Here is a 15,130-nt window from a genome sequence, read left to right on the forward strand (position 1 = left end):
ATTTTCAAAGTACATTTACTCATGTTTTCAATTATGGATTGCTTAGAGCTTTGGTAGGTTTTCCCAATAAAAACTGAAAACCAACTAGAAATCCAGATTAATTTTAAAACATATGTCTTGGATGTCCACTATGTGTAAAACACCTTGCCAGGCACTAAAAACCTACAAATGAACCAAAGAGGCAGGACCCCTGCCCTCATGAGAGTGAAAACAAAGACGTGGAGTACTGAGGGAGCCAGGGAGGGACCCTGAACCAGTCTTAGAAAGCACTGGAAGTTTTCTGGGGAAGCTGAGCCCATGCTTGGCCCTGAAGGGCAAGTTAGACTTTGGTGAGTGGAGGAGTTTAAAATATTAGTTTCTCATTGGCCGTATGACAGAATGAACATCTGTTCCATTGTCTCTGGGGATGGTGAGAGACGTTGGAAAGAGCAGGTAATTCTGCATATTAAATTATAATTCACTAGGTGGCCGGTTAGATGAAAGAGTCTGGTTTTATAATCTTTCTTTCCATGAAGTCACCATATGCTCACCTTTCAGCTGTAACACGGTCCTGGGGCTGAAATGCTTGGCATCTGGTGACCGTTTTTGTTCCATAAGATTAAAATTACTTTTTTAAAAAAATTATAAACACAATCAATGGGAATTGTTTTTTAAAGTTGGGAAAAGCAGAAAAGTATAAAAAAGAACAGAGAAATAAACAGTAATGCTACAACTCAGAGAATTCAGAGAATATAGGAATTTACATTTTTTAAAAGAGATTTCTATTCAACATTTTTCACTGATACAGATACTCATTCATTCACACAGACAACTGGGCTCCTTCCGGGTGCATTGGGAATAGGAGAAGAAGGAGGTCACAAATGGTACATTTCCAGTACTTAGCAAGGCACAGCGGAATCTAATAAATAGGTTTTAAAATACATAGGTAGTGTTGGTTGGTTTTTAGTTTTTAGGAGATGGTGGTTATTTCATCCTGTGAAAAGTTTAAGTTCCATGAAAATCTGTGCTATGCGTGAATACATTATTATTTAAAATGACTTTTTGAGGTAGGTGTGTTTTCTTATCCTTGCTTTACAAAGGAATAAGTTGATAAAATATATTCATTTCACTTACCTAAATGACTCTGGCTTCCAGAATGGTAACTAGGCTCTGGTACTACTTCTTAACACAGTGGTTTAACTTCAGAGAGCTAAACAGAAGCGCTAAACAGGTTTAATTAAAATTGATGGAAGCTTTGTAAGATTTTCCTTTTTTCTTTTCTTTGATTTTCTTTGTAAGAGTGGACTCTATTGACTCTATGGCCTTTGCTTGTGTTGGCCACCTTGATATGCATCCCTGTTTGGACGAGCAACCTTTTCCTTCATTAATAGGGGGAGAAGAATCTGGAAGTGTAAGAAGAGAATCAAGTAGGTTGGAAGCTAGATGGAGGACCAGCTAGAGAGAGGGAAAACCCCTGACTACATGATGGACAATAAAAAAAAAAAAATGGCAGAAGGAAATGTCTAAATTTTTAAGTTTTTTTGTTTTGTTTGAGTTTGTACATTCATTAATGCTTTTATGAGAATACATTCCTCTGAAGGGACTAAAAAAAAAATGTTGAGTTTCTGGTCTGGGTCAAAGCCGTTGATGGTAAAGATAATATATGTGGATGAACACCCAGGATGGAGAGAAAACTTCCCAGGCCCTGGTATTGTGCATATGAGAAGAATGGAGGAGCAGAGACAGGAGTTGATAAATTCCCTCTCCCTAGATTTCTAGGAGGCCCCAGCTGCAATCTGAGTTCTAGATAGATATAAAAATTGCAATGAATATGCATAACTAGTTTATGGTGCTGATGTGAGCACATCCTTAGGGTGTACAGTACATCCTTAGGGCATTATGACTGCATGTTGTGCCTCCCAGACACCTTGGTGACATCAGTGTTTCCCAGGGAACCTTTCCTAAGCGTATACATCTTTTTATGCCTTCCATGATGTTGTTTCTCTTGCCTGAAATGCCACTTTCCCTTTTCCCACCCTAACCTCTCACCACTCTCTATTGAAACGATACCTATTCTTGACTTATCAATCTGGACTGTAATGATTTGTTTGCTTGTCTGACTCCCTTAGTTTATAATCCTCTGGAATGTAGGAACTGTGCCTAGTACAGGGGTTAATATATAATAAGAACTTAATAATTTATTGATTCAGTGACTGAATATGAATAAACAAATAAATAAATGAATGAGAGCAAAACTTAAGTGCCACCTCTTTTATGAATTTTCCTATTCTTTATCTCTACTAATATCCAGCTTACCTGAGGAACATTTTTTCTAATATATACTAATAATATTCCATTCCTCTTACTACATTTATTGGGTACTTATTATGTATAATAAGTAAGTACATATAATAAGTATAATAAGACACTGTGAGATTGCATTTAATCCTTACAACAACCCCATGATGTGGGTACTATTATTGTCTTTACTGGTAAGGAAATAGAGTCTCAGGGAAGGTAGGTGACTGAGTCAAGGTCATGCAGCTGATAAGGGACGGAACCAGGATTTGTGCCCAGACAGTTGGACTCCAGAGCCCACACTTTTCCCACTCACCTCACAAGTTCTCCTGGTCCTTCAGGGCTAACCATAGGCTTGGCTTCCTCAGGAAACTTTGCTGCACTTGTGTCTCAATTGTCTATTTTCTCATCTCTCCCTACCAGACTGTAGACCCTGTGAGGCAGGAATCATGTCTCTTTTCTTCCCATTTTATGTGATCACCATCTTGTGAAGTTATTGGAAAAGGGATTCCTGTTCGTACCAGGCAGATGAAGAAAGGGCGGGCCCGGGGATTTGTCTAGCATTGCACAGCCACTTTCTGTCAGAGCCGAGGTTAGGACCTAGGTTTTCAACTCTCATCCCAGGCTTCTTCTCTGGAAGAAAATGCCTTAGCAAAGCCCTTTGTAAACAATTTGGGGCAGATGATAGCATTTACGGAATTCTAGGATTGCAAGAAAACACAATGATTACCTAGATAAATGTCCTCCTAGAGTGGAGAGGTAGCTCATCCAAGGTTGTGGACAAGTAAGTAGAAAGATTGGAGTAATGAGAGCACAGAGAGAGAACTTGCAGTCAAAAGATCTGGGATTTAGCCCCAGTCTGGCACCCAGTTCTTACTGACTGACATAATAGAAAGTATAAATTATTCAGGTTTGAACCAAGTTGATAATGTCTTTACTGTTATTGTCCTTGGCCTATATGCAAAAACAGCTTCTCTCATAGTTTTTCTCTCCATTTATTCTACTTGGCACAGACACTTATTGGATTGCTTTATTATTTTTTTCCTCGACTTGTGCTGTCTGGCAGTCTTCTGGACTGCTTCTCCCAGCTGCATCTCTCCAACCTCAGCCCTGGTGAGGTGCAACACCCCCTACACACCTTTGGTTTTCATCATAGCTGCTAAGTCAGCCCGTCTGTGTTGCTTGCCTCCCTTCCAGCTGTGTTCCACACACCCAACTAAGTCCATTTCCTGGCTGCCATCCTGACCCAGAGCTGCAATTGCTAAAATATTAATGATGCCCATTGTGAAACAACACTGTGAAGCTTGCTGTAAAGTAACATTGCCAGAGAGGTGGAAACAATGAAATGGAAGAAATAAAGCGAAACCATAATATGAAAGAGGGCCTCAGCATTAAGGCAAAGGAGGACATATCCTTAGCTCTGCCTTCCTCTTCCTAATACCAGGATCTCACTGTGGGAAATGCAGCATCACTGGCTGAGATTCACTATCTTGGCCACCTAGATGGCTTGCATAACAAGGTGGGTGACCCCTGTGGTTTTGCTTGGCTGCCTGCTCTCCTGGGTCCCCTGAGAGAGAAAAGAAGGGAAGGGCAGCATAGACCTGAAAAGAAAAGGCCAACTGTATGGGTAAAGGAAATAGGGGCTCCCTGTGGTTAAAAAGCATTGGTGTGAGGAGGATTTAAAGGCAGAGAAATGTGATTCCACCCTTTGTCCAATCCTTAATGGAATCACTTAGCCCTTTATAGTTTACGTATTGGATTTCTTAACCATATTCTGTCATTATCGTTATTGTATTCCTGGTGCCATGCATGGTACTTGGCACAATCACAACGCTAAGCTGTATTTTCTGAATGGATGGATGAATAATCAGAAAGGGGAGTGAAGCGAGAAAAAAGCTGACCCTTAACATTTGCAGCATAGTAAATGTTAATATGTTTATTCCTTTTATGACAAAGAGAGTGAAAAGGGCTGGGGACAGAGACATCACAGGAGGAGGAAAGATAATGCCACCTCTGCAAAAGACACTCCTAAACTACACATAGAAGAGAAGGAGACCCCCCAGGACAGGCCTTCCCATCCAGAATATTGAGACCAATCCGAGTGAGTTTTCCAGAGCTCTCACAGCTACAGGACGTATGCCAGCCTTTCCAGGTGCCAGTGAGTCAAACCCCTTTTTCAGTTTTCCAAAGCACCCTGACCACACTCCCTTTCCCTCCAGGTTCCTAATTTGAGTTCCATTCTCTGACCTCTCTCTTCTTTCTTGTTTTTGTCTTACTTGAAACAGATTCCCACAGGTTCCTCTGGTTCCGATGCTCATTTTCATTACTGGGTGTGCTAGTAGTCTTCTTCCGATTTAGGAAATTCTTCTAATCCTCAGTCTTTCAGCCCCCAAACTCTTCCACCTCCCCATTTCACCTCACAGTCTCCTCCCTCCTGGAGCACGGAGCTCTGTAGGTGAACTTCTAGGCAACCATGGCTCATGTGGTGGGGGAGAGTGGAAGCATGTCCCCTGAAGGCAGAAGGTCTGTTCTAGGTGAGGACCCTAGGTTTCCTTCAGACAGTCATAGCTGCAGACCTTCCTTCCCCTTCCTCAGTTTCTGCCCCTTCACTCCACTACTGAACCTGTTCACAGACACTGCTCAGCAACAGGCAGCTTATTGGGTAGTAAAAGCAGCAGCAAGGCTGTGACAGGTGCTCCAGCAGCCAGGCTTCTTTTTCAGGCTGTGAGCATGCACACAGAATACATGGTGTGCAACAGAGCCATTGTCACTCATATAAAATCGTTGCTATGGAACTTGTTGAAAGTGAGAAACTGTGGATTTTATTATAAGTGTGATACTAGTCAGAAGGGCCCAGATAGCCGGCATAGCAACTATCAACCAGCTCAGGGAGAAGAAAAGAGAGCGGTAGAAACCATTTAGGAGTCCCAACTGATGTTAACATAAGTGGACATCCTCAGGTCTCCTGGCCCCTTTCCCTTCACCCAGATTGGTAGGTTGCAAATCTAAACATTTTCAAATTCGCAGTTGTAGTCAGTCATCCGGCACATTATGAACTTCCACTGGCGATCCCTGTGGGGAGAGAGTCAGAGAGCTAACGTCAGTGAGAAAAGACACCTTAGGAAAAACCACTGCTAAGAGTAAAGGAGTGAAAAACCTTTGGAGCATTTAGGGCCAACTAATTTCACTTTCCTCTCAGAAGACACATCTATGAAGTCACTAGAAAACCTACAAGTAATCGTCTATGAGGTCAGGAGTCCTGGACACCGCCTCACCTAGTTCAAGTTGCACCTAGGAGGGGACTAGCTAGGTCACTGGCATGTCGAGGTCCTGTTTATCACCAGTGATCAGTTCACCACTGCTCTGTCTCAAAGGGACCTCTTGGACATATAGGTTAACAACTTGTAATAAAAGCATTTATTCAACATTGTCTCCATTTCACGGTAAAGAATCTTCTCTTACCTAGGCCATCCATCTGCTCATTCTTTCTTTTCCTAAATACCTATCATGTGCTACGCTCCATGCTATGCCCTGTGTGTTCCCCTTCAGAAGACACTATCATAGGGAAATGAAGGGAGGGGAAACAACTCTAAAACCCGTAAAGTGAAAAAGAAAATGCCTGCCATTCTTGTATAACAAATTGAATTGAGTATTTGTTTAAATGGTCAGGCATGGGTATGAGAGGACATAGAATTGCTCAATTTTGAAATAACATGGTGTGGATACATTTCAAGGAATGTTCTTTGCTAAGGGCTAGCCTAAGTTCTTTGTTCACCCATTTAACAAAAAATTTTTGAGATCCTACTCTGCACAGCACTTTTCTGGTCTGATTTTGTTTAACAATGTTAACAGTGATGGTATTGACAATTGTAACTACTATTTGCTGAGTCCTCCAATCTATCCAGCATTGCACTAGATGTTTTACATATTTTTTCATTTAATCCTCATGATAAGTCATTGTTAAGGTGAAGAAGCAGACTCAGAGAAATAAGTGGCCTTCATTAACATAATTAGGTGACAATTTCAGGTTCCAAGTTTGTTGAACTCAAATCTTCCTCTTTATCTTATATCAGAATGCCTCCATAACTTGATACCCATAATCCCATCGAGGACATGGGCTGTCACATCCTTCGCAAAGTCTTGATGAAGGGCAAAAAGAAAGAGTCATTCCATATACGATCACACAAATGCTTCCCAAGCACAGTGAGGTCATTCAACTTTAGAATATCCTTCTTCCTTTTCAATCTGAAAGGCCTCTTCCCAGATCAGTTTCTCTAAAACACCAACAGTGGTAAGATCTCCATCCATCTGGAAGGGGGGCTGACTACTCTCAGTTCTGGGAGATAACAGCAGCTATGGTACATGCTGCTCAAACAGCCTAAGGCAGGCTTTCTCATTTGAGTCTGCTGCTCCAGCTTCTTTGTGTAGAGTTATTGGGCATAGGGTCCTCCAGTACAGATCTTTAAGAGCCTGGATAACCAACTATTTATTAGTATTTATTCCTGCAGTTGGCAACAGAGGACATGGCTTGTTTTAGATGGAGGTTAGAAAATTGGTAGCATGCATATTTATCAAATGAATTTTATTACTGTAGACAAGTCTTATTTATCTCTGTGCCAACAGACACAGGTAAATGAGATCTTCAGCCAGGCATTCACGCTACTCTTTTACGAGGCTTTTAATTGATGCTAAGCAAAGTGTAGACTACTTGGTTGTAAAAGAATCAAGGTACCCAAATCAGGCTTAGTCGCTGATTTCTTTCCTGGACAGTGGTGCTCAAGCAGGGGCAGTTTTGCTCCCCAGGGTTCGTTGTTGCTGTTGTCACAACTATGGGTGGGGGTTGCTACTGCCAGCCAGTGTGTAGGGGCCAGGTGCTGCTGAACATCTAGACTGCACAGGAAAGGCTCCTGCAACAAAGAAGTATCTGGCCCCAGTTGTCGGTAGTGCCCCAGATGAGCAACTCCATTCCAGGAGGAAACCACTACGATTTGCATGTAGAGGAAAAGCTCCTGCCCAGTGAGTCCTGTGCACTGACAATATTTATCCAAGGTAGTGGCCTCAGCCTCTTTTAGCAGAATGGAAGAAATCGAAGTTGTGGACCTTTAAGCCACTGATTGTTAGTGACAGTAGCAAAATTACATGGGTATATTCATTTTAAACAAATGCATGACATAGTATCTCAGTTTTCCAAGATTTTGAGTTAAACCACATAACTGAAAATTTCCAAGCCAAGCAGTTGGACATTTTAACTGCCAAAATGTACTTATTTGCTGGAAATTTTGGATGGCATGCTTTCTTTACTGTATTCCTTCCTGCCTTCTTAAGGAGGAAATGCAGAACTAATTTTCATGATGACTTGGAGACAACATTAGGAATATTGAGCTCTCTGCTATAATGTTATCCAGTGCTGCCTGTTGGGGATACACACTCCTGCTAAATGTCACCGGGCTTCCATAGTCTTTGAGTTCTTAGGTCTTTCCTTTTCTTTCTTTCTTTTTCTTAAGTATGTTTTTGTGTGTGTCACATCATTCAGCTATTTCTTCTCACTGGTGAAGTGAGTCTCATTCTAAGTAATATCTTCCCTCTTTATTTTTTAATTTGCCCCTTCTAGAAAATAGTAACTAAGCTAGATAAAAACATATCTAAAATACAAATAATTAATGTGTGAGAACTAAGAAGTTCTCCTATGAGCAAATGTAAGCGTTTTTGTTCATGGAGCCGGCAACACGTATTGTGTCTTTTCAGAGCTACTTCATGGGTTTTTTTTTCTGTTTTATTTTTCTTTTTTTAAATTAAGGATTGTATCAGTTGTATTGTATTGTATTGTATCAGTTAGGTGTGATATCATTGCACTCAAAAGCATAAATATACACAAAACATAAGTCACACTCAAATTTGTCAATCTATTATTTAATGAGTTAGGTTTTGTCCTATTTGAAAAATATTTATTGCTAACTTTTCAGGAATTCATTTGCTGTGTAAAGTGATGATCACCTGACTAAAAGTAGACAGATCAACCTTTTAACACCTGAATTTATTCATGTCTCTTTATTAGTAGGGAGAAGAATTTTTATTTTCTTCTTCTTGTTTTGTTTTGATGTATTCAATATTTGTGATAAGATTGGGAGCTGATTGTGAGAGCAAACAGATTTAAAAAATTAGTGTCGTTTTCTTTTCCGTTATTTAAATTCTCCTTTTTTATTTCTAAATAAGGTTGGTAAGTTTTGTGTGTTTCTCCCCTCCAGCCCCCTCTCCTTCTTTTCTCTCTCTCTTCCCACAACCCAAAGTGGGGACCATATGGAGAAATGGCATTGGAGAGGGTTCATTTTGACAGTGGGTACTCTTTCAATCATTTTTGTACTCTCTTCCTAATGTTTGGTAAGGAAAAATGCTCTTTGAAATTGAATACAGGGAAAAGCTTAGAACATCATGGAATACCAAGTTGGGAATTTCCTGCTCTGAGCAAGCTGGAACACAACCTCATCTCCAAGGGTGAGCTGCTCCATGAAATGGGTTCAATTCTCATTGCTTTCCACTATCCCATCAATCTCTCAGTTAATCTTAGACCAAGTAAGAAACTCAAATAGGGAAAACCCCAGATCCAGGTTCCTGCAGGCATGATCCTTGGTGTGGAGCTAATTCCTGACCTCGCTAACCCTAGCCCATGGTGAAGGCTCACCTTTCCACTGGAGAGAAAGTGGTTGTTGCTCCTCGTATATAGTAATCATAATTGTAGGAAATCATGTCCATTTCCTCACCATAGTGGCCTGGATATTCTGTTGTCAGCCTATGTGGGAAGAACAAAAGGTTAGAGGGAAAAGATAAAACTATTATTGCTGGAGGCAAACAGGAGCAAACAAGAGACATACTATAAAGGAGAGATGGAGTTTGAACGTTATGGGAGACCCAAACCAGAGGTGGATGGCCTCCACCAAGCTATTCCAGGCTGCAAAATGATGGACAGCTTCCTTGCACTTCTCATATTCCTTCTTGCCGTTAAATTATACACTGAAAAAGATGTAGATAACTCCTCAGGCCTCGAGGAAATATTGATTAATATCAATATTAATCCATTCCATTCAAGTCCACTAGAACCACGTTTTCAAACTGTGGATTGTGACTTAGTTGCAGATCATGAAATTAATTTAATTGGTTAGTACCAGATGAACTTTAAAAAAAGAAGAAACAGAATAGAAAATATCAGAGACTGCATTGTACACACTAAAGATAAGTTCTTGGGTGTGTGTGTAAAAACTTTGTTTCAAGTATATATGCATGTTTGTATTTATATGATGTTTGTATTGTGTAATAGTTTAATATGCATTTTTTATTGTGAGTCATGATCTAAAAGGTGTTTGAAAAATATTAAAGTAAAAGGTAAGCTGTACAAGGGTGGTCTTTACCTAGTCTGCCATTGTTTCTTTGGCGCCTAAAACAGTTCCTGGTACCTAGTAAGTATTTGCTGAATAAATAAATAGCCTTGGGAGAGTCATTTAATCTCAGTTTCCTGGTCTATAGAAGAATGAAAGCTACCTTATAGGTTTGTCATTGGCAGTAATACAAATATGTGTGACACATGGTAGGAGTTGAATTATTAGAAGAAATTTTGTTTCTTCTTCCTCCTTCTCCTTTCCTTCTTTCTCCAAAATTACGTCAATCCTGGGCCTCTCTCTGAAGAGGTTCATTGTGGTCCACCCTGGAATAAATCTTGAATTTCCTGGTTCTTATAAGGCTAAACCACTGGGGCTCTTGAAGACCAAAATAGTCCTTTCAGTATGATGCAGGTTCCCCAAAGTCTTCATCTGCATCCCCAAGGCTGCTTGGGAAACAAATAGTGAGTGTTAGTAATTTAATGTGATTTGGGGTCATTGTATGTTGATGATAGAAACATCTCTCCCTGTGTAGTCCTAATACTGCAAGATTGTCATGAAATCTTAAAAAGATTGATTTATAAACTGGAAGGTCTCCCAAGAGAATCTCAGTGCTTAGATGCAACAAGATCAATGGTTAGCTCAGGGTAACCTGGGTTAGCCAGAGCCCTAAAAATTCACTGTCTTTGTTCATAACCATCCCTTTTCCCACATTATGCAGTTGTCCTTGTTCTCTGATTTTTCTCTTCTTAAGACATAAGCATGCTCTATCAGGATGCCAGACCCAACATGTTCATGAAAGGAAATAAGGCTAATGCAGAAGTCTATTTTGTGCTTCTAAAGAGACCCAGAACAGGGGCTTTATCTTTCTAATGAAAATGTTAAATGACTCATAAGTGGACCTAATAGGTTGTCATTTGGATTCCATTGGTTTATGATCCCTGAGGATCCTAACAAGTGCTAGATTCAAGTTTACCCAAAGAAAGAGGGATTGGTTGAGAATGTGGATAATGCAAATTAGGATTAAAAGAGATGGAGTAGGAGGTGTTTTTCTTGCATCAGGAAGCACAAAGTATTTTCCAGAACTTTTAGAGCATTCTTTAGATACAGTGTATAAAAGTTAATTGCCAAACATTTTAATACCTGCTGAGGCAAAATCTACACAAGGCAATACTGCATTAGGCTAAATCCAATTGCCAAAACTATTGGAAATAATTAGGCTAGTCTTCTATTTAAGTCTTTACTGATCTACCTTCAGATGATTTGGATAGTTAAATACATTTGGAATAAGTGGGAAAGAGGCTTGCATTTTAAAAAAATCATGACATTTTAAGCTTCAAAGGGGGACAAAAGTCATCCAACGCTTTCTCCAACGAGCATTCCCTATTGCTTCATTTTTGGAGGTGATCAGACCAAAGGGTCTGCTGTTCAACTGGGAGATTTCTCTGTGGGGGACTGCTGTTCAGTGAATTTCTAGAATGCCCTGGAGAAGGTATTATGCATGCTTATTTGTGTATTTCCATCTTGATCCCAGGCAAGTTTTTGTTTTTGCTTCATTTCTGGGGTTTGGTGTTGTTTTGTTTTAGTTATAAAATCATGAGATAAAGTTTAGACTATCTTACAGAATCCTAGATTAAAGAGGCTAGGGAAGGAGTTTGGATATTGATAGAAATTATCCCTACTTTATGAAACTGAAAATACAGAGGGAGAAAGGCCCCTTTCCTCCCCTTTGGGAGGAAAGTGAACCTCCCAAACACCATTCATAGAGGGAGCTGCTGTTTCAATACGGTCCAGGATTCTGAATTTTAGAACCAGACAGATGTGTCTCCGTTTAGTTCGTGATGACATCATGCACACACAAAATATTCTAATAAGTGAAAGCCCTAGTAATGGCTCCTCAGAGGAAAAAAAGAATTTAAACTTTCAGAACTAGGTATTGGGACAAGGGCATAGGGACTTGTCGGGAAATTAAGAGACTACAGGGAAGCAGAAGATCAGCGTTTCATAAGCTATGGCAATGAGCTTCCAGAGGGAGAGAGGGGGAGAGTTCAGTGTGGTTCCAGATTCCTTGTGAATTACCAGGTCACTTCAGGCAGCTTTTTGGCAAAACACACATCATACTGAGCATTGCCGTACATTCCTAGGCCAATTACAACAATCAAACAAGCCTTCAGCTTGGCAAGATGAAGGGAAAGTTCAGTCAGAAAGGTGTCTTTATTCAATTTACTGAAATGAGTCTATTACTGAAGCTCTTCTATCAGGAGCCTTACATACCCCTTTACAAAGAAGTACATATGTGTGTGTATGTGTTCCTCCTATCACTTTTAGATGAGTGACTATTGGGGTACAATTCCTCGCTTTACATTACTTTTTATGCCCTATGCAGGCAAGATGAGAGAGACAGAAAGTTGTTCCAAAGCTAAGTGAGAACTTGATAACATAGAACCACTTGTACAGCTTCTTGTATTAGATAAGGTTGAAGGAGATGGAAAGAAATTAGTTATGAACTGAAGAGAGCCCATACAAATGGAAGGGATTTTTAAGACTGATATAGGATTTTCTCGTCTAAGGTTATTAAAGCTCTGAAATTATCTGTAGATCCAACTAGAATCAATAAATGATTTCTCTCCAATACGTTACCACTAACTGAACTGCAGCTGATAGATGGCATTCTCCTTTGCTGTGAGAATAGGACATATCACAGAGCTTACTCAGATATATGTTATCACATTCATTTTAAAAAGGGGAGTAGAGATAGAATTTAGTTAGCTAAAGAGGACAATTTTACTTTTTGTCGGAGGTTTGCTTAAGAAATTATGCGGTTTTTAATAGTTAAAGGGTTTTGACTCTATTCTTTAACAGAAAGTGACTCAGTATAAGATTTTAACAAACTTCACCTTTATTATTGATTACTGAGACTTGAATATAAAGTCAGACTTCATAGCACCAGCATCTATCTGTTACTTGTCTGACCTGCTGGTAGGTAGGACAGCTGGATTATTTGGGGTCATCCTAGAGGCTCCACTTTCAGGCCATGCACCCCACTGGAGTGCACATGAACAAATGGGGCCATGTCGCATGACCCAAAGTCAGCTAGTGTCACATCCTCAACCTTATCCCACTTCGTGAAATGCCAGAGAGGCACACACTACAGACTCCTACTGTAAAAACTGGAAGAAAACTCAGCACTTACAAGTTAACAAACCAGAAGGGGGTACCTGAGGAAGCCATACTTCAGCATTTTTAAAGACAAGAGGAAACAATGTTTTCCATCCCATTGTTAAGAGCTCAGCCCATGCTCAAACAACATTTCAGAGAAGCTTCTTCTGGTCAGTCCAATCTCTAGTTCTGTTTTGCTCCTATTTTCTCCACTTCCTAATTAACACCTCATTTAAAATATCACATTCTAATGTTCTATTACTTGTTAGCACCACATATTTAGCATCTGATTAAAAACAGAATACTGTATAGCATCTTGTTTCACGATGATGATCAATACAGTGAACTCTTTGAGGGGTCATTGGTACATGGAGGTCATATACACCTTTATGATCTAGTTCAGCAGTGGGCATGGAGGAGAAATTCAACATTTATAGACTTGATGTGTTGAAGCTGGCCTACATTCTGCATCCAGCCAAAAAGAAGATGCCCCTTTCTGACAGGAAAATCATTGAGAAATGTCTTAAATAAACAGAATCTGTTTGTGATCAATCCTCTTGCATAATAAATGCTTTTCTAGGTAAGCTACAAGAAATGAGAAAACTTTAGGTTAGGCTAATTTGCCAGTTGTCTGGCACCCGCAATAGGTGCTGTACCAGAACCTGTTTGAATTACTTTTGCAAAAATGCGAAAAGTAAAACCCAATTGCACTTATGCATAAAGGAAAGCAACCTCAAGGGAACAGTCACCCTGGCTTCTACTGCAAAGAGCTGGGGAAAGTGGTCAAGTGAGACTAAATGACTCTGTAGTCACCAAAGTGCCCTTCTCTACAGAGAGACCCTGAACTCTGGGGGTATGAGAAAGAATGCAGTATGTTCATGTCTGTCCACTTGTGGCGGATTTTGGAGATCTATATATCAAACGGTTCAAATATGTATCACAACATGGGGAACACAGTTCCAGAGATATCTGTGACTTAAATTAGAAGAGGAAAGTCCCTAAGTATTTTCCAAATTATTCTCTTAGAACTGAGTTTCCAGCTCGCTGTCCAAGCTCAGGGCTGGTCAGCAAACACATTTGTTTTGATTCATGCTGGCTTTCACTGGCCAACTTACATCATGGTTGCCATGGTCCTGCAATCAGTGGGGGCAACTCCATCTGCAACATCTCCCCTTCAGCAAAAATAACCACTTTCTTCTCTGTTTTCACTACTGGGTGCCTACTGTATTGTTACCTAATACTTCACCTGTCCAGGTCTTATTTCCTTATCAACACTCAGAGAGCTCAGTTCTCTGCAAAGAACATGGGATTGGGAAGCAGATAGACCTGTTGGAATTGAGTTCAGTACTTTGAACAAGTCGCAATTTCTGCACCTCAATTCTCTTATCTGTGTCATAGTATCATGAGTTGCATGCATAAGAAATAAACGAGGCACAAGCCTCTTAGATAGCCTCATCCACCAGAGGGCAGCCAGCAGAAGCAAGGAGAATTACATTCCTGCAGCCTGTGGAAGGAAAACCACATTCACAAAAGATACACAAAGTGAAAAGGCAGAGGACTATGTACCAGAGGAAGGAACAAGATAAACCCCAGAAAAACAGCTAAATGAAGTGGAGACAAGCAACCTCCCAGAAAAAAAATTCAGAATAATGATAGTGAAGATTATCCAGGACCTCGGAAAAAGAATGGAGGCAAAGATCGGGAAGATGCAAGGTGTGTTTAAAAAAGACCTAGAAGGATTAAAGAAAGGATTAAAGGATTAAAGGATTAAAGAAAGAATTAAAGACCAAACAAGCAGAGATGAACAATCCAATAACTGAAATGAAAAATACACTATAATGAATCAATAGCAGAATAACTGAGGCAAAAGAACATATAAGTGACCGGGAAAATAGAATGGTGGAATTCACTGCCATGAAACAGAAAAAAGAATGAAAAGAAATGAAGACAGAATAAGAGACCTCTGGGACAACATTAAACACACCAACATTTGCATTATAGGGGTCCCAGAAAGACAAGAAAGAGAGAAAGGACCTGAGGAAATATTTGAAGGGATTATAGTCAAAAACTTCCCTAACAGGAGAAAGGAAATAGCCACCCAAGTCCAGGTAGTGCAGAGAGTCCCAGGCAGGATAAACCCAAGCAGAAACATGCCAAGACACATGGTAATCAAATTGACAAAAATTAAAGACAAAGAAAAATTATTGAAAGCAACAAGTGAAAAACGACAAATAACATACAAGGGAACTCCCATAAGGTTAATAGCTGATTTCTCAGCAGAAACTCTACAAGCCAGAAGGGAGTGCCACAATATATTTAAAGTG

General features: G+C 40.0%; 1 protein-coding gene across 1 annotated transcript in view; it reads right to left on the reverse strand.

The window, feature by feature from the left end:
- Positions 1-4,198: 4,198 nt before the first annotated feature.
- DPT (dermatopontin) overlaps positions 4,199-15,130 on the reverse strand; it is a 39,275-nt gene continuing 28,343 nt past the window's right edge. The window contains exons 3-4 of the mRNA XM_082676623.1: positions 8,957-9,064; positions 4,199-5,349 (exon numbers count right to left, since the gene is read on the reverse strand). Coding sequence (XP_082532749.1) covers positions 5,283-5,349; positions 8,957-9,064 — 175 coding nt within the window. The 3' untranslated portion in view covers positions 4,199-5,282. The remainder of the gene's footprint in view (positions 5,350-8,956; positions 9,065-15,130) is intronic.

Source organism: Grampus griseus (assembly GCF_964374135.1).
Source record: "Grampus griseus genome assembly, chromosome: 1".
Taxonomy (NCBI): Eukaryota; Metazoa; Chordata; class Mammalia; order Artiodactyla; family Delphinidae; genus Grampus; species Grampus griseus.